Genomic DNA, 27500 nt, shown 5'->3' with positions numbered 1-27500 from the left:
AATTAAGCATATTAGGTGATGTGCATCTCTGTAATGAGAAGGGGTGTGGTCTAATGACATCAACACCCTATATCAGGTGTGCATAATTATTAGGCAACTTCCTTTCCTTTGGCAAAATGGGTCAAAAGAAGGACTTGACAGGCTCAGAAAAGTCAAAAATAGTGAGATCTCTTGCAGAGGGATGCAGCACTCTTAAAATTGCAAAGCTTCTGAAGCGTGATCATCGAACAATCAAGCGTTTCATTCAAAATAGTCAACAGGGTCGCAAGAAGCGTGTGGAAAAACCAAGGCGCAAAATAACTGCCCATGAACTGAGAAAAGTCAAGCGTGCAGCTGCCAAGATGCCACTTGCCACCAGTTTGGCCATATTTCAGAGCTGCAACATCACTGGAGTGCCCAAAAGCACAAGGTGTGCAATACTCAGAGACATGGCCAAGGTAAGAAAGGCAGAAAGACGACCACCACTGAACAAGACACACAAGCTGAAACGTCAAGACTGGGCCAAGAAATATCTCAAGACTGATTTTTCTAAGGTTTTATGGACTGATGAAATGAGAGTGAGTCTTGATGGGCCAGATGGATGGGCCCGTGGCTGCATTGGTAAAGGGCAGAGAGCTCCAGTCCGACTCAGACGCCAGCAAGGTGGAGGTGGAGTACTGGTTTGGGCTGGTATCATCAAAGATGAGCTTGTGGGGCCTTTTCGGGTTGAGGATGGAGTCAAGCTCAACTCCCAGTCCTACTGCCAGTTTCTGGAAGACACCTTCTTCAAGCAGTGGTACAGGAAGAAGTCTGCATCCTTCAAGAAAAACATGATTTTCATGCAGGACAATGCTCCATCACACGCATCCAAGTACTCCACAGCGTGGCTGGCAAGAAAGGGTATAAAAGAAAATCTAATGACATGGCCTCCTTGTTCACCTGATCTGAACCCCATTGAGAACCTGTGGTCCATCATCAAATGTGAGATTTACAAGGAGGGAAAACAGTACACCTCTCTGAACAGTGTCTGGGAGGCTGTGGTTGCTGCTGCACGCAATGTTGATGGTGAACAGATCAAAACACTGACAGAATCCATGGATGGCAGGCTTTTGAGTGTCCTTGCAAAGAAAGGTGGCTATATTGGTCACTGATTTGTTTTTGTTTTGTTTTTGAATGTCAGAAATGTATATTTGTGAATGTTGAGATGTTATATTGGTTTCACTGGTAAAAATAAATAATTGAAATTGGTATATATTTGTTTTTTGTTAAGTTGCCTAATAATTATGAACAGTAATAGTCACCTGCACACACAGATATCCCCTAAAATAGCTATAACTAAAAACTACTTCCAAAACTATTCAGCTTTGATATTAATGAGTTTTTTGGGTTCATTGAGAATATGGTTGTTGTTCAATAATAAAATTAATCCTCAAAAATACAACTTGCCTAATAATTCTGCACTCCCTGTATATATATATATATATATATATATGTGTGTGTGTATATATATATATATATATATATATATATATATATATATATATATATATATATATATATATATATATATATATATATATATATATATATATATATATATATATATATATATATATATATATATATATATATATATATATATATACACACACACAATGTCTACACAAAAAGTTGAGTTCTTCTCTGGCTAGAACCGTGAATTCTATTACCTAAGGGTGTTCTTTTTTTTAATTTAAAAATATATAGGTGTAGTTTACTTTCTTATCAATTTTTAAATGAACAGAAAAGATGTCAAAATGAAAGACTAGTTAATATGTCACTGACACTAAGGTCATTAAGTAACATCATTTTCATCTTCTTGGGCAGCAGAAGTACAGCCATTTCTTCTGAGGACCTATACAAGACAGTGTTTTTTATTGAGCTCTTTTGCAATGTAGATATATAATATGCATCTATGAAAAGGCTTACTAATCTATCTAAAGTGAGAATAAAGTCAAACTTTCATGATTCTTATCTAATTTGCTTAATTATCTTGGTAACCTTTGTTGAAGAAGCAGCAATGCAGCACTAGGAGCTAGTTAAGCACATTGGGTGAGCCGGTAACATGATGCATATATGTGCAGCCACTAATCAGCAGCTTCTGAGCCTACCTAGGTATCCTTTTAAACAAAGTATACAAAGAGAAAAAAAACAAATTAGATGGAGCATGTGATTTTAAACAACTTTCCAATTTACTTCTATCTGTAAATCATGAAAGAAAAATTGTGTTTCATCAATCCTAGAATTGTATGCATTACACTCCTGTGATATCCGGGAGGATTTTATCCTATTGTCTACATTGTATTTCGATGTCACTGTTTGAACATGCATATTAAGAGAAACGTTGAAACAGGATCCGTTTGTATAGACATTAGAGGGAAAAAAAAACAAGTGAACACTGATATTAAATGCAAGTCTTTAAAGTGCTATTATAATGGAAGAGTTATATTCTATAATTCATTAGAGTGATTGCAATACTAGTGGCCATGCAATGCCATAGGTTTAACCCTTACAACAGCGTTAAACACACATTTAAAGCATTGCTTGGTAGCCACAAAGCACTCCTGGTCCCGAGGTGAATCTACTGCTGACACAGTGGCAGTCTCACAATACAGCTGTGCAGCTAGTGCTGATTTATTGGGTGACCAGCAGTTTCCCCTCCTTTATGTGTTTTAAACCCTTTTTGGGGCTTAAAACATCTTTGCAGGGTTGGCAGTATTACAGTTACATGCTTTAATGAATTATAGATTGTAATTTTTCTATATTTGATGTAAGGATCTCAATGTGGTCTATTGTCCTTTCCCTATATGCCAGCACTCAGCCTTAATGCAACTGGCTAGGTGCCAGAGATTATTGTTAAAGTGATGGTAAACTTCATCGTTTATAGTTACAATATTTGTAACCATAAATTAAAAGATGGGGCCTTTATCCATAAAATGCATGTAAATGCGTAATTTTTAAAAATAATTGCCCTTTCATATTTTCATATATTGCGCCGTTTCTCCCCCCATAATGGACACTCTATTTCTTACTTCACTGACGATTCAGGCTGTAGCATATCGCGACGCGTCCATGTATATAAATTAGAACTACAGACCCAACAATTCTGTGTTTAACCCTAGAAGTCGCACATTAATATAAAACAAAAAAGCAGCTGTAAGGTCACAAAGCCCCTTATTTGGGATGCCTGGCTTTCAAATGATGTATTTTAGTATTTCTATAATGAAGGGGTTATAGGAACTTTTTTGAGTTGATAGACCTCCAAAAACAGGACAAGTGCTGTTGATTCTTTGGGCTTGATTTATCAAGTTCTTCTCTCCCCTTCGACTGCAGGTTTGCACAAGCGAGCCTGCAGTCAGGATTTATCAAACAGTGGTCATCAGACCACTGCTTCCCTGCCCTTTTCTCCACCACTTAGGTGGAGAATTTCGATTTCCCTGGTCTCTTCAAGGAAGATTTACTGCTCCTACCCACGCGTGATTGGCTGTACGTGGGTAGGGGCGGAGTTGCACACATGAGCGCTCATGTGCAATGGTAAATGCGGGCAGCGGATTGCTGGGCTGACCGGTGCGTACACAAGCCCTTTGCATTTATGATGAGCTTGCAGCTGTTAAAACACCTGATCATACATTTTCACAGAGGAGTGCCTCCCAGGGTTTCATGTCCTTCTTCTATGGTTTTCTTTTTATATGTACATTATTCAGTCATGTGATACAATTACCATGGTGGTCTTTTGACTTGGGGATCACTTGACAGACACCTTGACATGTGACTTCTCTCTAGAAAGAATAGGCGCTAGCGACAAACCCTATGCTTTATCTGATTGGTTGTGCATCCGGTGACCTCACAGAGACACGTGCCAATCAGATCATGCATTAGAACCCAACCATGGGTCCCACCCCCCACGGCGTGCTTTTAAAGGTTCTCGGACTGTTATCTGACGAACATTTGTCTATCAGATTATTATTCGTTGCACACACATTCTGTCCGAGAACCTTTAAAAGCACATTGTGGGGGGTGGGACCCATGGTTAGGTTCCCAGAGGTGTTTGCGGCGCCCAAGGCTCTGATTTAGAATAGAACTCTCTGGATCGTTTCTGCCCTCAGGCCTTAATGCTTGATCTGATTGGTCTGTGTTTCCATGAGGTCACCATATGCACAACCAATTGGATAATGCATAGGGTTTTTCGCTAGCGCCTTGTCTATAAAGAGGGGAACTTTTTACTTATCAATACTAGTATGTTTATGGAACAAATGTTATAAGGGCTCAGAGCTGTCTGTAACCTTGCATATTACTGTTCAATGTACTACTTGTCAAGTACTAACCTTTTTACCCATGCTTTGAATTTTAAGAATATGAAGGAAAAAAAAAAAACCACTTGAGTATTGGTACATTACCGAACTGAAACAATTTTGCTTGTAACATGATCGTCAACAACTATTGTTATAAAGCTTTTACAAGGGGTCCATAGTGACACATTTTGAAAATATGTTCTCTTTTCAACTTGATCTACAAGCCTTTGATTAAATAGACTGGAATTCAGTTGTTTCTTGAAAAAAATAAGGAACATGTATGAATGTCATAGCATAAAGTTTTTGTCATCCTTGGTCATCTGTTATAATCAACTGCTTAAATCTTCTTCTGAGGCTTTGCTAGATATTGAATTGTTGCTTCCACTCTTGTGAAAGAAAATAAGTTTTAAAAACTTGCATTCCAATATTAAAAAGCATTTTTGCAAAATTAGTTTATTGGCAATTTTTTTTTTCTAAGGAGTAAATAATGTTTTTCAGAGGCATATATACACATTTGCTGTGAGGGCCCATGCACCAGTATTCAAGCTCAGAGAACAGGTGGTGGAGTTTGTGTCTCTGAAGACTTAATGTGTCATATAAGCCGCTGTAGACTCTCTGAGAAGGGGTGGTTTTTGAATACTGGTGCACAGGCCCTCAAAGCATATGTGCATATGCTGCTAAAAAATATTTCATTTCTCCAACATAGGTGTGTCCGGTCCACGGCGTCATCCTTACTTGTGGGATATTCTCCTCCCCAACAGGAAATGGCAAAGAGCCCAGCAAAGCTGGTCACATGATCCCTCCTAGGCTCCGCCTACCCCAGTCATTCTCTTTGCCGTTGTACAGGCAACATCTCCACGGAGATGGCTTAGAGTTTTTTAGTGTTTAACTGTAGTTTTTATTATTCAATCAAGAGTTTGTTATTTTGAAATAGTGCTGGTATGTACTATTTACTCAGAAACAGAAAAGAGATGAAGATTTCTGTTTGTATGAGGAAAATGATTTTAGCAACCGTAACTAAAATCCATGGCTGTTCCACACAGGACTGTTGAGAGCTACTAACTTCAGTTGGGGGAACAGTATGCAGTCTCTTGCTGCTTGAGGTATGACACATTCTAACAAGACGATGTAATGCTGGAAGCTGTCATTTTCCCTATGGGATCCGGTAAGCCATGTTTATTACGATCATAAATAAGGGCTTCACAAGGGCTTATTAAGACTGTAGACTTTTCTGGGCTAAATCGATTCATTATTAACACATATTTAGCCTTGAGGAATCATTTTATCTGGGTATTTTGATATAAGAATATCGGCAGGCACTGTATTAGACACCTTATTCCTTAGGGGCTTTCCCAAAGCATAAGCAGAGCCTCATTTTTCGCGCCGGTGTGGCGCACTTGTTTTTGAGAGGCATGGCATGCAGTCGCATGTGTGTGGAGCTCTGATACTTAGAAAAGACTTTCTGAAGGCGTCATTTGGTATCGTATTCCCCTTTGGGCTTGGTTGGGTCTCAGCAAAGCAGATACCAGGGACTGTAAAGGGGTTAAAGTTTAAAACGGCTCCGGTTCCGTTATTTTAAGGGTTAAAGCTTCCAAATTTGGTGTGCAATACTTTTAAGGCTTTAAGACACTGTGGTGAAAATTTGGTGAATTTTGTACAATTCCTTCATGTTTTTTCGCAATTGCAGTAATAAAGTGTGTTCAGTTTAAAATTTAAAGTGACAGTAACGGTTTTATTTTAAAACGTTTTTTGTACTTTGTTATCAAGTTTATGCCTGTTTAACATGTCTGAACTACCAGATAGACTGTGTTCTGAATGTGGGGAAGCCAGAATTCCTATTCATTTAAATAAATGTGATTTATGTGATAATGACAATGATGCCCAAGATGATTCCTCAAGTGAGGAGAGTAAGCATGGTACTGCATCATTCCCTCCTTCGTCTACACGAGTCTTGCCCACTCAGGAGGCCCCTAGTACATCTAGCGCGCCAATACTCCTTACTATGCAACAATTAACGGCTGTAATGGATAATTCTGTCAAAAACATTTTAGCCCAAATGAACACTTGTCAGCGTAAGCGCGGCTGCTCTGTTTTAGATACTGAAGAGCATGGCAACGCTGATACTAATATCTCTGAAGGGCCCCTAACCCAGTCTGATGGGGCCAGGGAGGTTTTGTCTGAGGGAGAAATTACTGATTCAGGGAACATTTCTCAACAGGCTGAACCTGATGTGATTGCATTTAAATTTAAGTTGGAACATCTCCGCATTCTGCTTAAGGAGGTATTATCCACTCTGGATGATTGTGACAAGTTGGTCATCCCAGAGAAGCTATGTAAAATGGACAAGTTCCTAGAGGTGCCGGGGCTCCCAGAAGCTTTTCCTATACCCAAGCGGGTGGCGGACATTGTTAATAAAGAATGGGAAAGGCCCGGTATTCCTTTCGTCCCTCCCCCCATATTTAAAAAATTGTTTCCTTTGGTCGACCCCAGAAAGGACTTATGGCAGACAGTCCCCAAGGTCGAGGGAGCGGTTTCCACTTTAAACAAACGCACCACTATACCCATAGAGGATAGTTGTGCTTTCAAAGATCCTATGGATAAAAAATTAGAAGGTTTGCTTAAAAGGATGTTTGTTCAGCAGGGTTACCTTCTACAACCAATTGCATGCATTGTCCCTGTCGCTACAGCCGCATGTTTCTGGTTCGATGAGCTGATAAAGGCGGTCGATAGTGATTCTCCTCCTTATGAGGAGATTATGGACAGAATCAATGCTCTCAAATTGGCTAATTCTTTCAGCCTACGGCCACTCCACCCTGAATGCGCCCGATCTCGTCTGATCTCGGAAGCTAAGCAGGGTCGGGCCTGGTTAGTACTCCTTAGACGCCACTTTGCAATTGGCTAGGTTAGCGGCTAAGAATTCTTCCAAGAACAAGCTACTTAACATTCCTTTCAAGGGGAAAACGCTGTTTGGCCCTGACTTGAAAGAGATTATCTCTGATATCACTGGGGGTAAGGGCCACGCCCTTCCTCAGGATCGGCCTTTCAAGGCAAAAAATAAACCTAATTTTCGTCCCTTTCGTAGAAACGGACCAGCCCGAGGTGCTACGTCCTCTAAGCAAGAGGGTAATACTTCTCAAGCCAAGCCAGCTTGGAGACCAATGCAAGGCTGGAACAAGGGAAAGCAGGCCAAGAAACCTGCCACTGCTACCAAGACTGCATGAAATGTTGGCCCCCGATCCGGGACCGGATCTGGTGGGGGGCAGACTCTCTCTCTTCGCTCAGGCTTGGGCAAGAGATGTTCTGGATCCTTGGGCGCTAGAAATAGTCTCCCAAGGTTATCTTCTGGAATTCAAGGGACTTCCCCCAAGGGGGAGGTTCCACAGGTCTCAGTTGTCTTCAGACCACATAAAAAGACAGGCATTCTTACATTGTGTAGAAGACCTGTTAAAAATGGGAGTGATTCATCCTGTTCCATTAAGAGAACAAGGGATGGGGTTCTACTCCAATCTGTTCATAGTTCCCAAAAAAGAGGGAACGTTCAGACCAATCTTAGATCTCCAGATCTTAAACAAGTTTCTCAAGGTTCCATCGTTCAAGATGGAAACCATTCGAACTATTATTCCTTCCATCCAGGAAGGTCAATTCATGACCACGGTGGATTTAAAGGATGCGTATCTACATATTCCTATCCACAAGGAACATCATCGGTTCCTAAGGTTCGCATTCCTGGACAAGCATTACCAGTTCGTGGCGCTTCCTTTCGGATTAGCCACTGCTCCAAGGATTTTCACAAAGGTACTAGGGTCCCTTCTAGCTGTGCTAAGACCAAGGGGCATTGCTGTAGTACCTTACTTGGACGACATTCTGATTCAAGCGTCGTCCCTTCCTCAAGCAAAGGCTCACACGGACATCGTCCTGGCCTTTCTCAGATCTCACGGATGGAAAGTGAACGTGGAAAAGAGTTCTCTATCTCCGTCAACAAGGGTTCCCTTCTTGGGAACAATAATAGACTCCTTAGAAATGAGGATATTTCTGACAGAGGCCAGAAAATCAAAGCTTCTAGACTCTTGTCGGATACTTCATTCCGTTCCTCTTCCTTCCATAGCTCAGTGCATGGAAGTGATCGGGTTGATGGTAGCGGCTATGGACATAGTTCCTTTTGCGCGCATTCATCTAAGACCATTACAACTGTGCATGCTCAGTCAGTGGAATGGGGATTATACAGACTTGTCTCCGAAGATACAAGTAAATCAGAGGACCAGAGACTCACTCCGTTGGTGGCTGTCCCTGGACAACCTGTCACAAGGGATGACATTCCGCAGACCAGAGTGGGTCATTGTCACGACCGACGCCAGTCTGATGGGCTGGGGCGCGGTCTGGGGATCCCTGAAAGCTCAGGGTCTTTGGTCTCGGGAAGAATCTCTTCTACCGATAAATATTCTGGAACTGAGAGCGATATTCAATGCTCTCAAGGCTTGGCCTCAGCTAGCGAGGGCCAAGTTCATACGGTTTCAATCAGACAACATGACAACTGTTGCGTACATCAACCATCAGGGGGGAACAAGGAGTTCCCTAGCGATGGAAGAAGTGACCAAAATCATTCTATGGGCGGAGTCTCACTCCTGCCACCTGTCCGCTATCCACATCCCAGGAGTGGAAAATTGGGAAGCGGATTTTCTGAGTCGTCAGACATTGCATCCGGGGGAGTGGGAACTCCATCCGGAAATCTTTGCCCAAGTCACTCAGCTGTGGGGCATTCCAGACATGGATCTGATGGCCTCTCGTCAGAACTTCAAAGTTCCTTGCTACGGGTCCAGATCCAGGGATCCCAAGGCGGCTCTAGTGGATGCACTAGTAGCACCTTGGACCTTCAAACTAGCTTATGTGTTCCCGCCGTTCCCTCTCATCCCCAGGCTGGTAGCCAGGATCAATCAGGAGAGGGCGTCGGTGATCTTGATAGCTCCTGCGTGGCCACGCAGGACTTGGTATGCAGATCTGGTGAATATGTCATCGGCTCCACCTTGGAAGCTACCTTTGAGACGAGACCTTCTTGTTCAGGGTCCGTTCGAACATCCGAACCTGGTTTCACTCCAGCTGACTGCTTGGAGATTGAACGCTTGATCTTATCGAAGCGAGGGTTCTCAGATTCTGTTATCGATACTCTTGTTCAGGCCAGAAAGCCTGTAACTAGAAAGATTTACCACAAAATTTGGAAAAAATATATCTGTTGGTGTGAATCTAAAGGATTCCCTTGGGACAAGGTTAAGATTCCTAAGATTCTATCCTTCCTTCAAGAAGGATTGGAAAAAGGATTATCTGCAAGTTCCCTGAAGGGACAGATTTCTGCCTTGTCTGTGTTACTTCACAAAAAGCTGGCAGCTGTGCCAGATGTTCAAGCCTTTGTTCAGGCTCTGGTTAGAATTAAGCCTGTTTACAAACCTTTGACTCCTCCTTGGAGTCTCAATTTAGTTCTTTCAGTTCTTCAGGGGGTTCCGTTTGAACCCTTACATTCCGTTGATATTAAGTTATTATCTTGGAAAGTTTTGTTTTTGGTTGCAATCTCTTCTGCTAGAAGAGTTTCAGAATTATCTGCTCTGCAGTGTTCTCCTCCTTATCTGGTGTTCCATGCAGATAAGGTGGTTTTACGTACTAAACCTGGTTTTCTTCCAAAAGTTGTTTCTAACAAAAACATTAACCAGGAGATTATCGTACCTTCTCTGTGTCCGAAACCAGTTTCAAAGAAGGAACGTTTGTTGCACAATTTGGATGTTGTTCGCGCTCTAAAATTCTATTTAGATGCTACAAAGGATTTTAGACAAACATCTTCCTTGTTTGTTGTTTATTCTGGTAAAAGGAGAGGTCAAAAAGCAACTTCTACCTCTCTCTCTTTTTGGATTAAAAGCATCATCAGATTGGCTTACGAGACTGCCGGACGGCAGCCTCCCGAAAGAATCACAGCTCATTCCACTAGGGCTGTGGCTTCCACATGGGCCTTCAAGAACGAGGCTTCTGTTGATCAGATATGTAGGGCAGCGACTTGGTCTTCACTGCACACTTTTACCAAATTTTACAAGTTTGATACTTTTGCTTCTTCTGAGGCTATTTTTGGGAGAAAGGTTTTGCAAGCCGTGGTGCCTTCCATTTAGGTGACCTGATTTGCTCCCTCCCTTCATCCGTGTCCTAAAGCTTTGGTATTGGTTCCCACAAGTAAGGATGACGCCGTGGACCGGACACACCTATGTTGGAGAAAACAGAATTTATGTTTACCTGATAAATTACTTTCTCCAACGGTGTGTCCGGTCCACGGCCCGCCCTGGTTTTTTTAATCAGGTCTGATAATTTATTTTCTTTAACTACAGTCACCACGGTACCATATGGTTTCTCCTATGCAAATATTCCTCCTTAACGTCGGTCGAATGACTGGGGTAGGCGGAGCCTAGGAGGGATCATGTGACCAGCTTTGCTGGGCTCTTTGCCATTTCCTGTTGGGGAGGAGAATATCCCACAAGTAAGGATGACGCCGTGGACCGGACACACCGTTGGAGAAAGTAATTTATCAGGTAAACATAAATTCTGTTTTTGCTATAAGCATTATTGCTAATGAAAGCATATTGCAAAAATGTTTCTATATAAAATTAAAATGCACCCATACACATTAAATTGTAACTTTTTCTATCCTTTTAAGGGCTCACACATTTGTGTCTTGTAATTGGCTCACTAGCTGTGTTCAGCTAGATGCCAGTAGTGCAATGCTGTTCTTTCAGCAAATGACAACAAGATAATGATCAAATTTGGAGAGACAGACAAATTAAAGTTGTGGCTTTCTTTCTTGTAATTCTTTAACAACTTGCTAAACTGTATTCATAGTCAGTGGCTTATGTTTTTTAAAGGGATATGAAACCCCCAAAATTATATTGTGATTCAGAGCACATAAAGTTTTAAAAATGTTTCCAGTTTACTTCTATTATCAAATTTGCTTTGTTTCCATGATATTCTTTGTTGAAAAGATACCTATTTCGGCATCTACATGGCAAGAAATGGAGCTGTCGTCTAGTGCTCTTGCAAAACTGCTGCCATATAGTGCTCTAGAAATGGGCCGACTTATGTCCCTGCTTTTCAACAAGATACCATGAGAAGGAAAAAAAATTGATAATAGAAGTAAATGAACAAATTGTTAAATGCTCTTTCTGAATCATGAAAGAAAAGTTTGGGGTTTCCGATCGCTTTTTAATGATAATCCTTGCATTTAAAGGGACAGTCAAGTCCAAAAAAAACTTTCATGTTTCAAATAGGGCATGTAATTTTAAACAACTTTCCAATGTACTTTTATCACCAATTTTGCTTTGTTCTTTTAGTATTATTAGTTGAACGTTAGACCTAGGAAGGCTCATATGATAATTTCTAAGCCCTTGAAGGCCGCCTCTAATCACATGTTTTTGTATCTGCTTTTCACAGCAGGGGGGAGCTAGTTCAGGTAAACCCTATAGATAACATTGTGAGCACGCCCGTGGATTGTGGCAGACACTGCACTAATTGGCTAATATGAAAGTCAATAGATAATAAATAAAATGTCATGTGATCAGGGGGCTCTCAGAAGATGCTTAGATACAAGTTAATCACAGAGCTAAAAAGTATATTTATATAATTGTGTTGGTTATGCAAAACTGGGGAATGGGTAATAAAGGGATTATCTATCTTTTAAAACAACAAAAATTCGGGTGTTGACTGTCCCTTTAAGGCAAGTAAAATACAAATATACAAAACATTTTTATGATTTGGATTATTGTGTATTTTTTTTTTTAAGCAGGATAAATTACAACCAAGGTCACCATGAACGGACAACTGGACTTAAGTGGCAAGCTGATCATTAAAGCTCAGATCGGAGAGGATATTCGGAGAATTCCCATCCACAATGAGGATATCACTTATGATGAGCTGGTGCTGATGATGCAGCGGGTTTTCAGAGGAAAGCTCCTGACCAATGACGAAGTGACAATTAAATACAAAGATGAAGGTATGTGTTAAATTTAAATAGACTTAATTTTTTTTTTTTTTTTTTTTTTACTCTTCTTAAAAACAACTCAAATTAGTTAATGGATCTTGATAATTAGAGGAAAAAAACAATAGCCTTCATCTCCGATTCTACATTTTTTATTATGGCTTTTCTATTTATTTAAACGTTAACTGCTTTTCCATAATGTTATGAATTGGAGTATAATTTTAGATGCAAAACAAGCTATTAAATACTTCTTCAATGACAGATGTTACATTTTCTCTTGTTAAGTGTATCCAGTCCACGAATCATCCATTACTTATGGGATATTCTCCTTCCCAACAGGAAGTTGCAAGAGGATCACCCAAGCAGAGCTGCTATATAGCTCCTCCCCTCACATGTCATATCCAGTCATTCTCTTGCAACTCTCAACATAGATGGAGGTCGGGAGAGGACTGTGGTGTTTTATACTTAGTTTATTTCTTCAATCAAAAGTTTGTTATTTTTAAATGGCACCGGAGTGTGCTGTTTATCTCAGGCAGTATTTGGAAGAAGAATCTGCCTGCGTTTTTCTATGATCTTAGCAGAAGTAACTAAGATCCATTTGCTGTTCTCACATATTCTGAGGAGTGAGGTACTTCAGAGGGGGAATGGCAAGCAGTTTTGCCTGCAAATAAGGTATGTGCAGTAAAATATTTTTCTAAGGAATGGAGTTGACTAAGAAAATACTGCTGATACCGAAGTAATGTAAGTAAAGCCTTGAATGCAGTGATAGCGACTGGTATAAGGCTTATTAATAGAGATACATACTCTCATAAAAATGTGTTTTAAAACGTTTGCTGGCATGTTTAATCGTTTTTTTAACGTACATTGGTGATAAAACTGTAATGTTAGTATAGCCTTAAATGCAGTGAAAGCGACTGGTATAAGGCTTATTAATAGAGATACATACTCTCATAAAAATGTGTTTTAAAATGTTTGCTGGCATGTTTAATCGTTTTTTTAACGTACATTGGTGATAAAACTGTAATGTTAGTATAGCCTTAAATGCAGTGAAAGCGACTGGTATCAGGCTGATTAATAGAGATACATACTCTTATAAAAATGTGTTTTAAAACGTTTGCTGGCATGTTTAATCATTTTTTGACATATGTTTGGTGATAAAACTTATTGGGGCCTAATTTTTCCACATGGCTGGCTTAAATTCTGCATAGAAACAGTTAACTGAGGCTTCCCACTGTTGTAATATGAGTGGGAGGGACCTAATTTAGCGCTTTTTTGCGCAGTTAAAATTAAAAAAATGAATCATCCAGATTCCCTCAGCAGTCCCATGATTACTACAGGACATCTCTAAAGGGCTAAAAAGACTTCCAAAATCGTTTATAGGGAAGGTAATCCACAGCTCAGCTGTGGCAGTTTTGTTGTGTCTGTTTAAAAACGTCTGTCGTTTTTTTTTTTTTTTTTTTATCTGTTTTTTTGCATTAAGGGGTTAATCATCCATTTGCAAGTGGGTGCAATGCTCTGTTACCTTATTACATATACTGTAAAAATTTCGTTTGATTTACTGCCTTTACACCGTTTTTCAAATTTTGACAAAATTTGTTTCTCTTAAAGGCACAGTAACGTTTTTTATATTTGCTTGTTAACCTGATTTAAAGTGTTTTCCAAGCTTACTAGTCTCATTATTAGTCTGTTCTAACATGTCTGACATAGAGGAAGCTCTGTGTTCATTATGTTTAAAGCCAGGGTGGAACCCCATCTTAGAATGTGTACCAGATGTACGGATTTCATGTTAAACAATAAAGATCATTTTTTTGTCTTTAAAAACATTATCACCAGAGGATTCTGTCGAGGGGGAAGTTATGCCGACTAACTCTCCCCACGTGTCAGACCCTTTGACTCCCGCTTTAGGGACTCACGCTCAAATGGCGCCAAGTACATCAAGGGCGCCCATAGCGTTTATTTACCAGAGGATTCTATCGAGGGGGAAGTTATGCCGACTAACTCTCCCCACGTGTCAAATCCTTCGACTCCCACTTCAGGGACTCACGCTCAAATGGCGCCAAGTACATAAAGGGCGTCCATAGCGTTTATTTTCAAGACATGGCAAAGGTTGTGAATAATACCCTGGCAGCGGTATTAGTCAGACTACCTGAAATTAAAGGAAAGCAAGATAGCTCTGGGGATAGTTACAGAGCATACAGACGCTTTAAGAACCATGTCTGATACTGCCTCATAATATGCAGAAGCTGGGGAGCTTCGGTCTGTGGGTGATATTTTTAACTTAGGGAAGATGATTTAACCTGATTCTGATATTTCTACATTTAAAATTTATGCTTGAGAACCTCCACTTGTTGCTCAGGGAGGTTTTAGCTGCTCTGATTGACTGTGTACAATCGCAGTGCCAGAGAAATTGTGTAGACTGGATAAATACTATGCAGTGCCGGTGTGTACTGATGTTTTTCCAATACCTAAAGAGGTTTACTATAATTATTAATTAGGAATGGGATAGACCAGGTGTGCCGTTCTCTTCCCCTCCTATTTTTAGAAAAATGTTTCTAATAGTTGCCGCCACACAGGACTTATGGCAGACAGTTCCTAAGGTGGAGAGAAGAGTTTCTACTCTAGCTAGCGTACCACTTACCCTGTCGAGGACAGTTGTGCTTTTATAGATCTAATGGATAAAAAATTAGAGGGTTACCTTAGGAAAATGTTTATTCAACAAGGTTTTATCCTGCAGCCCCTTGCATGCATTGCTTTTGTCACTGCTGCTGCGGCGTTCTGGTTTGAGTCTCTGGATGAGGCTTTACAGGTAGCGACTCCATTGGATGAATACTTGACAAGCTTAGAGCACTTAAGCTAGCCAATTCCTTTGTTTCTGATGCCTTGTTTTTTTTTTTGTCTAAACTAACGGCTAAGAATTCTGTTTTTACTATGCTGGCGCGCACTGCGCTATGGCTTATATTATGGTCAGCTGTCGTGACTTTACTAAATAAGCTACTTCTCTTCCCTTCAAGGGGCAGACCCTATTCGGCCCTGGTTTGAAGGAGATTATTGCTAATATCACTGGAGGAAAAGGTAACGCCCTCCCTCAGGACAGGTCCAAATCAAGGGCCAAAAAGTCTAATTTTCGTGCCTTTCGATACTTCAAGGCAGGCGTGGCATCAATTTCCTCTAAGGCAAATCAAGAGGGAACTTTTGCTTAGTCCAAGACGGTCTGGTGACAATCGGACCTGGAACAAAGATAAGCAGGCCAAGGGGCCTGCTGCTGCCTCGAAGACAGCATGTAGAACGGCTCCCTATCCGGTAACGGATCCTGTAGGGGGCAGACTTTCATTTTTCGCCCAGGCGTGGGTGAGAGAGAGAGGCCCAGGATCCCTGGGCATTGGAAATTATATCCCAGAGATATCTTCTGGATTTCAAAGCTTTTCCCCCCAAAAAGAAGGGGAGATTTCCCCTTTCACAATTATCTGCAAACCGGATAAAGAAAGAGGCATTCTTACACTGTGTACTAGACCCATCCAGTTTCAGGGGAGGAACAGAGAGAATTTTTACTCAAATCTGTGTGTGGTTCCCAAGGAGAGGGAACCTTCAGATCTATTTTGGATCTAAAGATCTTAAACCAATTCCTTAGATTCCATCATTTAAGTTGGAAACTATTCGTACCATTTAACTATGAACCAGGAGAGTCAATAGAGGACTACAATGGATTTGAAGGATGCTTATCCTCACATTACGATGCATAAAGATCACCATCATTTTTCATGTTTGCTTTTCTAGACAGGCATTACCAGTTTGTAGCTCTTTCCTTTTGGGTTAACTACAGCCCCAAGAATCTTTATGGAGGTTCTGGGGTCGCTTTGGCGGTCCTTAGACCGCAGGGCATAAAAATGGCCCCTTATTTAGACGACATCCTGATACAGGCGTCAAACATCCAAGTTGCCAAGTTTCATACGGACGTAGTAATGGCATTTCTGAGATCGCATGGGTGGAGAGTGAACAAGGAAAGAGTTCTCTATCCCCAATCTCAAGGGTTTCCCTCCTAGGGATTCTGATAGATTTTGTAGAAATGAAAATTTACCTGACGGAGTCAAGGTTGTCAAAGTTTCTAACTTTCTGCCGTGTTCTTCATTCCATCCGCGCCCTTTGGTGGCTCAGTACATGAATGTAATCGGCTTAATGGTAGTGGCAAGGGACATAGTATCGTTTGCACGCCTACTTTTCTGATCGCTGCAACTATGCATGCTCAGTCAGAGGAACGGGGATTACACAGATTTGTTCTCCTGTTAAATCTGGACCAAGAGATCAGAGATTCTCTTCTCTGGTGACTGTCTCGGGTCCATCTGTCCAAGGGTATGACCTTCCGCAGGTCAGATGGGACAATTGTTACAACAGATGCCAGCCTTTTAGGTTGGGATACAGTCTGGAACTCCCTGAGGGTTCAGGGATAGTGGACTCAGGAGGAGACCCTCCTTCCAATGAATATTCTGGAACTGGGAGCGATATTCCATACTCTTCAGACTTGGCCTCAGTTAGCAACTCTGAGGTACATCATATTTCAGTCGGACAATATCACGACTGTGGCTTACATCAACCATCAAGGGGGAACAGAAGTTCCCTAGCGATGTTAGAAGTCTTAAAATGATTCACTGGACAGAGACTCACTCTTGTCTATCAGCTATACATATCCCAGGTGTTGAGAACTGGGAGACGGATTTTCTAAGTAGTCAGACTTTTCTCCAACATAGGTGTGTCCGGTCCACGGCGTCATCCTTACTTGTGGGATATTCTCCTCCCCAACAGGAAATGGCAAAGAGCCCAGCAAAGCTGGTCATATGATCCCTCCTAGGCTCCGCCTACCCCAGTCATTCTCTTTGCCGTTGCACAGGCAACATCTCCACGGAGATGGCTAAGAGTTTTTTGGTGTTTAAATGTAGTTTTTATTCTTCAATCAAGTGTTTGTTATTTTAAAATAGTGCTGGTATGTACTATTTACTCTGAAACAGAAAAGAGAAGAAGATTTCTGTTTGTAAGAGGAAGATGATTTTAGCAAACGTTACTAAAATCGATTGCTGTTTCCACACAGGACTGTTGAGATGAAGTAACTTCAGTTGGGGGAAGCAGTTGGCAGACTTTTTCTGCCTGAGGTATGACTGGCCACATTTCTAACAAGACTTTGTAATGCTGGAAGGCTGTCATTTTCCCTATGGGGACCGGTAAGCCATTTTCTTAGATTAAGCAAAAGAATAAAAGGCTTTATAAGGGCTTATAAAACTGGTAGACATTTTTCTGGGCTAAAACGATTACTTTGCTAAGCATATTTGACAGATTATAACTCATTATAGTTATTATAATCTTGGGGATTGTTGTTAAAAAACGGCAGGCACTGTATGGACACCTTTTTCAGATGGGGGCCTTCTCTAGTCATAGGCAGAGCCTCATTTTCGCGCCACTAATGCGCAGTTGTTTTTGGAAGGCAAGGCATGCAGATGCATGTGTGAGGAGCTAAGAACCACTGAAAAAGCTTATAGAAGGCGTCATTTGGTATCGTATTCCCCCCTGGGCTTGGTTGGGTCTCAGCAAAGCAGATACCTGGGACTGTATAGGGGTTAAATGTAAAAACGGCTCCGGTTCCGTTATTTTAAGGGTTAAAGCTTTCAAATTTGGTGTGCAATACTTTTAAGGCTTTAAGACACTGTGGTGAAATTTTGGTGAATTTTGAACAATTGCTTCATGCTTTTTCGCATATTCAGTAATAAAGTGTGTTCTGTTTAAAATTTAAAGTGACAGTAACGGTTTTATTTTAAAACGTGTTTTGTGCTTTGTTGACAAGTTTAAGCCTGTTTAACATGTCTGAACCATCAGATAAGCGATGTTCTATATGTATGAAAGCCAATGTGTCTCCCCATTTAAATATATGTGATAATTGTGACATAGTGTCCAAACAAAGTAGGGACAATGATGCCACAGATAATAATAGTGCCCAAGATGATTCTTCAGATGAGGGGAGTAAGCATGGTACTGCATCACCCCCTTCTGCGTCTACACCAGTTTTGCCCACACAAGAGGCCCCTAGTACATCTAGTGCGCCAATACTTATTACTATGCAACAATTAACGGCTGTTATGGATAATTCTATTGCAAATATTTTATCTAAAATGCCTACTTATCAAAGAAAGTGCGATTGCTCTGTTTTAAACACTGAAGAGCAAGAGGACGCTGATGATAACGTTTCTGACATACCCTCACACCAATCTGAAGGGGCCAGGAGGGAGGTTTTGTCTGAGGGAGAAATTTCAGATTCAGGAAAAATTTCTCAACAAGCTGAACCTGATGTTGTAACATTTAAATTTAAATTAGAACATCTCCGCGCACTGCTTAAGGAGGTATTATCTACTCTGGATGATTGTGACAATTTGGTCATTCCAGAGAAATTATGTAAGATGGACAAGTTCCTAGAGGTTCCGGTGCCCCCCGATGTTTTTCCTATACCCAAGCGGGTGGCGGACATAGTAAATAAGGAATGGGAAAGGCCCGGCATACCTTTTGTTCCTCCCCCTATATTTAAGAAATTATTTCCTATAGTCGACCCCAGAAAGGACTTATGGCAGACAGTCCCTAAGGTCGAGGGGGCGGTCTCTACTCTAAACAAACGCACTACTATTCCCATAGAAGATAGTTGTGCTTTCAAAGATCCTATGGATAAAAAATTAGAGGGTTTGCTTAAAAAGATGTTTGTTCAGCAAGGTTACCTTCTACAACCAATTTCATGCATTGTTCCTGTCACTACGGCAGCGTGTTTCTGGTTCGAAGAACTAGAAAAGTCGCTCAATAAAGAATCTTCGTATGAGGAGGTTATGGACAGAGTTCAAGCACTTAAATTGGCTAACTCTTTTATTCTAGATGCCGCTTTGCAATTGGCTAGATTAGCGGCGAAAAATTCAGGGTTTGCTATCGTGGCGCGCAGAGCGCTCTGGCTAAAGTCTTGGTCAGCGGATGTGTCTTCCAAGACAAAATTGCTTAACATCCCTTTCAAGGGCAAAACACTGTTTGGTCCTGATTTGAAAGAGATTATTTCAGACATCACCGGGGGAAAGGGCCACGCCCTTCCTCAGGATAGGTCTTTTAAGGCTAGAAATAAGCCTAATTTTCGTCCCTTTCGCAGAAACGGACCAACCTCTACTTCTACATCCTCTAAGCAAGAGGGTAATACTTCTCAACCCAAACCAGCCTGGAGACCGATGCAAGGCTGGAACAAGGGTAAGCAGGCCAAGAAGCCTGCCACTGCTACCAAAACAGCATGAAGGGATGGCCCCCGATCCGGGACCGGATCTGGTGGGGGGCAGACTTTCTCTCTTTGCTCAGGCCTGGGCAAGAGATGTTCAGGATCCTTGGGCACTAGAAATAGTTTCTCAAGGTTATCTCCTGGAATTCAAGGATCTACCCCCAAGGGGAAGGTTCCACAGGTCTCAATTATCTTCAAACCAAATAAAAAGACAGGCATTCTTACATTGTGTAGAAGACCTGTTAAAGATGGGAGTAATTCATCCAGTTCCAATAGGGGAACAAGGGATGGGGTTTTACTCCAACCTGTTCATAGTTCCCAAAAAAGAGGGAACATTCAGACCAATTCTAGATCTCAAAATCCTAAACAAATTTCTCAGGGTTCCATCGTTCAAAATGGAAACCATTCGAACGATCCTTCCTACCATCCAGGAAGGTCAATTTATGACCACGGTGGATTTAAAGGATGCGTACCTACATATTCCTATCCACAAGGAACATCATCAGTTCCTAAGGTTCGCTTTTCTGGACAAGCATTACCAGTTTGTGGCACTTCCATTCGGATTAGCCACTGCTCCGAGAATTTTCACAAAGGTACTAGGGTCCCTTCTAGCGGTTCTAAGACCAAGGGGCATTGAAGTAGTACCGTACTTGGACGACATCCTGATTCAAGCGTCGTCTCTGTCAAAAGCAAAGGCTCATACGGACATCGTCCTAGCCTTTCTCAGATCCCACGGATGGAAAGTGAACATAGAAAAAAGTTCTCTTTCCCCGTCAACAAGAGTTCCCTTCTTGGGAACAATAATAGACTCCTTAGAAATGAGGATTTTTCTGACAGAGGTCAGAAAATCAAAACTTCTAAGCTCTTGTCAAGTTCTTCATTCTGTTCTTCGTCCTTCCATAGCGCAGTGCATGGAAGTAATAGGATTGATGGTTGCAGCAATGGACATAGTTCCTTTTGCACGAATTCATTTAAGACCATTACAACTGTGCATGCTCAGTCAGTGGAATGGGGATTATACAGACTTGTCTCCGACGATTCAAGTAGATCAAAGGACCAGAGATTCACTCCGTTGGTGGCTAATCCTGGACAACCTGTCACAGGGAATGAGCTTCCGCAGACCAGAGTGGGTCATTGTCACGACCGACACCAGTCTGGTGGGCTGGGGCGCGGTCTGGGAACCCCTGAAAGCTCAGGGTCTATGGTCTCGGGAAGAATCTCTTCTCCCGATAAACATTCTGGAACTGAGAGCGATATTCAATGCTCTCAAAGCTTGGCCTCATCTAGCAAAGGCCAAATTCATAAGGTTTCAATCAGACAACATGACGACAGTTGCATATATCAACCATCAGGGGGGAACAAGGAGTTCCCTGGCGATGGAGGAAGTGACCAAGATAATTCAATGGGCGGAGGATCACTCCTGCCACTTGTCTGCAATCCACATCCCAGGAGTGGAAAATTGGGAAGCGGATTTTCTGAGTCGTCAGACATTCCATCCGGGGGAGTGGGAACTCCACCCGGAAATCTTTGCCCAAATAACTCAGTTATGGGGCATTCCAGACATGGATCTGATGGCCTCTCGTCAGAACTTCAAGGTTCCTTGTTACGGGTCCAGATCCAGGGATCCCAAGGCGACTCTAGTAGATGCACTAGTAGCACCTTGGACCTTCAACCTAGCTTATGTATTCCCACCGTTTCCTCTCATTCCCAGGCTGGTAGCCAGGATCAACCAGGAGAGGGCTTCGGTGATCTTGATAGCTCCTGCGTGGCCACGCAGGACTTGGTATGCAGACCTGGTGAATATGTCATCGGCTCCACCATGGAAGCTACCTTTGAGACAGGACCTTCTTGTTCAAGGTCCATTCGAACATCCGAATCTGGTTTCTCTCCAACTGACTGCTTGGAGATTGAACGCTTGATTTTATCAAAGCGTGGGTTTTCAGATTCTGTAATAGACACTCTGATTCAGGCTAGAAAACCTGTAACTAGAAAAATTTACCATAAGATATGGAAAAAATATATCTGTTGGTGTGAATCTAAAGGATTCCCATGGAACAAGATAAAAATTCCTAGGATTTTATCCTTTCTACAAGAAGGTTTGGAGAAGGGATTATCTGCAAGTTCTCTGAAGGGACAGATTTCTGCGTTATCTGTTTTACTTCACAAAAGGCTGGCAGCTGTGCCAGACGTTCAAGCGTTTGTCCAGGCTCTGGTTAGAATCAAGCCTGTTTACAGACCTTTGACTCCTCCCTGGAGTCTTAATCTAGTTCTTTCAGTTCTTCAAGGGGTTCCGTTAGAAACTCTTCTAGCAGAAGAAATTGCAACCAAAAACAAAACTTTCCAAGATAATAACTTAATATCTACGGAATGTAAGGGTTCAGAGTTATCTGCTCTGCAGTGTTCTCTGCCCTATCTGGTGTTCCATGCAGATAGGGTGGTTTTGCGTACTAAGCCTGGTTTTCTTCCGAAAGTTGTTTCCAACAAGAATATTAACCAGGAGATAGTTGTACCTTCTTTGTGTCCGAATCCAGTTTCAAAGAAGGAACGTTTGTTACACAATTTGGACGTAGTCCGTGCTCTAAAATTCTATTTAGAGGCCACTAAAGATTTCAGACAAACTTCTTCTTTGTTTGTTGTTTATTCTGGTAAAAGGAGAGGTCAAAAAGCAACTTCTACCTCTCTTTCTTTTTGGCTTAAAAGCATTTTCCGTTTGGCTTATGAGACTGCCGGACGGCAGCCTCCTGAAAGAATCACAGCTCACTCCACTAGGGCTGTGGCTTCCACATGGGCCTTCAAGAACGAGGCTTCTGTTGACCAGATATGTAAGGCAGCGACTTGGTCTTCACTGCACACTTTTGCCAAATTTTACAAATTTGATACTTTTGCTTCTTCAGAGGCTATTTTTGGGAGAAAGGTTTTGCAAGCCGTGGTGCCTTCCATTTAGGTGACCTGATTTGCTCCCTCCCTTCATCCGTGTCCTAAAGCTTTGGTATTGGTTCCCACAAGTAAGGATGACGCCGTGGACCGGACACACCTATGTTGGAGAAAACAGAATTTATGCTTACCTGATAAATTACTTTCTCCAACGGTGTGTCCGGTCCACGGCCCGCCCTGGTTTTTTTTTAATCAGGTCTGATGAATTATTTTCTCTAACTATAGTCACCACGGTATCATGTGATTTCTCCTATGCATATTTCCTCCTGTACGTCGGTCGAATGACTGGGGTAGGCGGAGCCTAGGAGGGATCATATGACCAGCTTTGCTGGGCTCTTTGCCATTTCCTGTTGGGGAGGAGAATATCCCACAAGTAAGGATGACGCCGTGGACCGGACACACCGTTGGAGAAAGTAATTTATCAGGTAAGCATAAATTCTGTTTTCATCCGGGGGAGTGGGAATCAAGCATGAGAGTGCTTTGGCGTTTTTGACAGCGCTTGCGTGGCCACGCAGGACCTGGTATGCAGATCTGGTGGACATGTCATCCTTCCACCATGGTCTCTGCTTCTGAGACAGGACCCTCTACCTCGGTCCTTTCAACCATCTAAATATAACTAATCTGAGTTGGACTGCCTGGAGACTGAACGTTTGATGTTATCAAAGCATGGCTTCTCCGAGTCAGTCATTGATACCTTAATACAGGCATGAAAGCCTGTCTCTAGGAAAATTTAACATAGATATGGTGTAAATATCTTATTGTTATGAATCCAAGGGTTACTCATGGAGTAAAGTCTGGATTCCCAGGATATTATCTTTTCTCCAAGATGATTCTGAGAAAGGATTATCAGCTAGTTCCTTAAAAGGACAGATTTCTACTGTCTATTCTTTTGCACAAGCGTCTGGCAGGTATTCTAGACGTTCAGGTTTTTGGTCAGGCTTTGGTTAGAACCAAGCCTGTGTTTAAAACTGTTGCTCCGCCATGGAGCTTAAACCTGGTTCTTAAGGTTCTTCTAGGAGTTCCGTTTGACCTTTTTCATTCCATAGATATCAAACTTTTATCTTGGAAAGTTCTTTCTTGGTAGCTGTTTCCTCGGCTCGTAGAGTCTCCGAGTTATCTGCGTTACAATGTGATTCTTCTTATCTGGTCCTCCGTACGGATAAGGTAGTCCTACGTACCAACCTGGGTTTTTACCTAAGGTGGTATCTAACAAGAATATCACTCAAGAGATTGTTGTTCCGTTCTTGTATCCTAATCCTTCTTCAAAGAAGGAACGTCTATTACACAATTTGGACGTGGCTCGTGCTTTAAAGTTTTTCTTTCAAGCTACTACAGATTTTCATCAAACATTCACCTTGTTTGTTGTCTATTCTGGACAGAGGAGAGGTCAAAAGACTTCAGCGACCTCTCTGTCCTTTTGGTTAAAAAGCATAATTCATTTAGCTTATGAGACTGCTAGACAGCAGCCTTCTGAAGGGATTACAGCTCATTCTACTAGAGCTGTGGTTTTTACTTGGGCCTTTTTAGAAGGAGGCTTCTGTTGAACAGATTTACGAGACGGAGTCTTGGTCTGCGCTTCATACCTTTTCAAATTTAACAAATTTGATACTTTGCTTCTTCGGAGGCTATTTTTGGGAGAAAGGGTTTTTTACAGGCAGTGGTCACTTCCGTTTAAGTACCTGCCTTGTCCCTCCCATCATCCGTGTACTTTAGCTTTGGTATTGGTATCCCATAAGTAATGGATGATCCGTGGACTGGATACACTTAACAAGAGAAAACATAATTTATGCTTACCTGATAAATTTATTTCTCTTGTAGTGTATCCAGTCCACGGCCCGCCCTGTCTTTTTAAGGCAGGTTTAAATTTTAATTAAACTACAGTCACCATTGCACCCTATGGTTTTTGTCTTGTTTCGGTCGAATGACTGGATATGACATGTGAGGGGAGGAGCTATATAGCAGCTCTGCTTGGGTGATCCTCTTGCAACTTCCTGTTGGGAAGGAGAATATCCCATAAGTAATGGATGATCCGTGGACTGGATACACTACAAGAGAAATAAATTTATCAGGTAAGCATAAGTTATGTTTTTATACATAATCTTAATTACTATACAGGTAGCAAACCCTTTATCCAAACTGTTTGGGCCTGGAAAAGGTTTAGATTTCGGAATATTTCTCTCTATAAATTGGGACCTAGTGTAAACACCAATACCTTTTCCCCAACATTGGTGTGTCCGGTCCACAGCGTCATCCATTTCTTGTGGGAAATGTTCTCCCCCACAGGGAAAGGCAAGGAGAGCACACAGCAAGAGCTGTCCATATAGCTCCCCCTCTGGCTCCGCCCCTCAGTCATTCTCCTTGCCGCTCTGAACAAGTAGCATCTACCACGGGGATGGCGAGGAGTTTGTGGTGTTAGTTGTAGTTTTTTATTATTCTATCAAGTTTGTTATTTTAAAATAGTGCTGGCTTGTACTATTTACTCTATAACAGAAAAGTGATGAAGATTTCTGTTTAAGAGGGCTATGATTTTAGCACAAGTAACTAAAATCCATTACTGTTACCACGCAGGACTGTTGAAACAAGAGAACTTCAGTTGGGGGTAACAGTTTGCAGACTCATCTGCTTCAGGTATGACTAGTCTCCTTCTAACAACACAGGCTAATGCTAGATGAGTCATTTTTCCCCTCAGGGGAAACGGTAAGCCATTTTTCTTTCACCTCAGCAAAAAAGATAACAGGCTTCCCCTTTTTGTTTTTTATGCTGGTAGACACTGTTAGGGGCTAAATCGATTAGTTTTTATTACAATATTATACCATTTAAAATATTTTATAAGCTCACATACACTTGGGAACGTTTTTTATTGATCTGGCTTGTTTTAGACACCTAAATCTAGTCAGGAAGGCCCCTTCACTCTAGTGTGCTGAGGGAGGAAGCCTCATTTTGGCACTTCAGCTGTGCAGTTGAATTTCAAGACAGTGCATGCAGATTCATGTGAGAGGGTCCTGTGGTTCAGAAAGTGACTCCAAAAGGCTTTTTTCTGTGAATGGTGACCCCTAAGGAAGGTAAAAAGCTGCAGCAAGGCTGTAGCTGGGATTGTGGTGTGTAAAAACGGTTAAATCCAACAATTAGCTCCTGTTTGCTTGTTTTAAGAGCTAGATTCTCCATATTTGCTGTGCAATACTTTCTAAGCATTAAGACACTGGGGTCCAAATTTCAGAAAAATCGGATATTGCCTTCATAGTTTTTTGAACATTCAGAAATAAATGTGTCATTTTATTATTTAAAGAGACAGTAACGTTTTTGTTTAAAATCGTTTTTATTGCATTGTTTGCCTGCCTAAATCTGTTTAACATGTCTGTTCCATCAGATAACCTATGTTCTGTGTGTATAGAGACAAATGTGGTTCCCCCTTCGAGTGTTTGTGATAATTGCGCCATAGCGTCCAAACAAAATCAGGACAGCTCTGTTATTTTTCATAATGTTGCCCAAGATGATTTATCTAATGAAGGTAGTGGTGATAGCTCTACATCCTCTCCTTCTGTGTCTACACCAGCTTTGCCCGCGCAGGCGACACCTAGCGCGCCAGTGCTTATTTCTATGCAACAATTATCAGCAGTAGTGGATAATTCTATAGCAAATCTTTTATCCAAACTGCCAGTGTTTCAGAGAAAGCGTGATTGTTCAGTTTTAAATACAGATAAAAAGGATGAACAATCAGACGCTGACGATGCCTTATCAATTTTACGCTCACATCAATCGGAATTGGCTGTGAGGGAAGGGCTGTCTGAGGGTGAAATTTCAGACTCAGGAAAAATTTCTCAACAGGCAGAACCTGATCTAGTGGCATTTAAGTTTAAGCTAGAACATCTCCGCGCTTTGCTTAAGGAGGTATTAGCTACTCTGGATGACTGTGATTCCATGGTAGTACCAGAGAAGTTGTGCAAATTGGACAAATTTTTAGAGGTCCCAGTGCACGACAACGCTTTTCCAATACCTAAGTGGGTAGCGAACATAGTGGAAAAGGAGTGGGAGAAGCCAGGTGTACCCTTTGCCCCACCTCCTATATTTAAGAAAATGTTTCCCATAGTAGACCCTAGAAGGGACACATGGCAAACGGTCCCGAAGGTTGAGGGAGCTGTTTCAACACTAGCGAAGCGCACAACTATTCCTATAGAGGACAGCTGCGCTTTCAAAGATCCTATGGATAAAAAATTGGAAGGATTGCTTAAAAAGATTTTTGTTCAGCAAGGGTTCATCCTTCAACCAGCTACGTGTGTTATTACTGTCACTTCAGCGGCGTCCTTTTGGTTCGAAGAACTAGAAAGGTCGCTCCAGAAAGAGACTTCCTATGAAGAAGTCATGGACAGAATTCACGCATTAAAGTTAGCTAATTCCTTTATATTGGATGCCGCCTTTCAAATAACGAAATTGGCGGCGCAAAACTCAGGTTTCTCCAACATAGGTGTGTCCGGTCCACGGCGTCATCCTTACTTGTGGGATATTCTCCTCCCCAACAGGAAATGGCAAAGAGCCCAGCAAAGCCGGTCACATGATCCCTCCTAGGCTCCGCCCACCCCAGTCATTCTCTTTGCCGTTGTACAGGCAACATCTCCACGGAGATGGCTTAGAGTTTTTTAGTGTTTAACTGTAGTTTTTATTATTCAATCAAGAGTTTGTTATTTTAAAATAGTGCTGGTATGTACTATTTACTCAGAAACAGAAAAGAGATGAAGATTTCTGTTTGTATGAGGAAAATGATTTTAGCACCGTAACTAAAATCCATGGCTGTTCCACACAGGACTGTTGAGAGCAATTAACTTCAGTTGGGGGAACAGTGTGCAGTCTCTTACTGCTTGAGGTATGACACATTCTAACAAGACGATGTAATGCTGGAAGCTGTCATTTTCCCTATGGGATCCGGTAAGCCATGTTTATTAAGATAGTAAATAAGGGCTTCACAAGGGCTTATTAAGAAATG

At 41.7% G+C, this 27500-nt stretch overlaps 1 protein-coding gene across 8 annotated transcripts in view; it reads left to right on the top strand.

The window, feature by feature from the left end:
* TFG (trafficking from ER to golgi regulator) overlaps positions 1–27500 on the top strand; it is a 225526-nt gene that overhangs the window by 39322 nt on the left and 158704 nt on the right. For 5 of the 8 annotated variants that reach the window (XM_053707575.1, XM_053707574.1, XM_053707572.1 and 2 more), the window contains exon 2: positions 12115–12324. In XM_053707575.1, the coding sequence (XP_053563550.1) occupies positions 12141–12324 (184 nt within the window). In that variant the 5' untranslated portion in view covers positions 12115–12140. The remainder of the gene's footprint in view (positions 1–12114; positions 12325–27500) is intronic. The other 3 variants (XM_053707570.1, XM_053707569.1, XM_053707573.1) reach the window with 1 other exon arrangement.

Source organism: Bombina bombina, chromosome 3 (genome assembly GCF_027579735.1).
Source record: "Bombina bombina isolate aBomBom1 chromosome 3, aBomBom1.pri, whole genome shotgun sequence".
In the NCBI taxonomy this organism is placed as follows: domain Eukaryota; kingdom Metazoa; phylum Chordata; class Amphibia; order Anura; family Bombinatoridae; genus Bombina; species Bombina bombina.
This window is presented reverse-complemented; position numbering and strand designations above follow the sequence as displayed.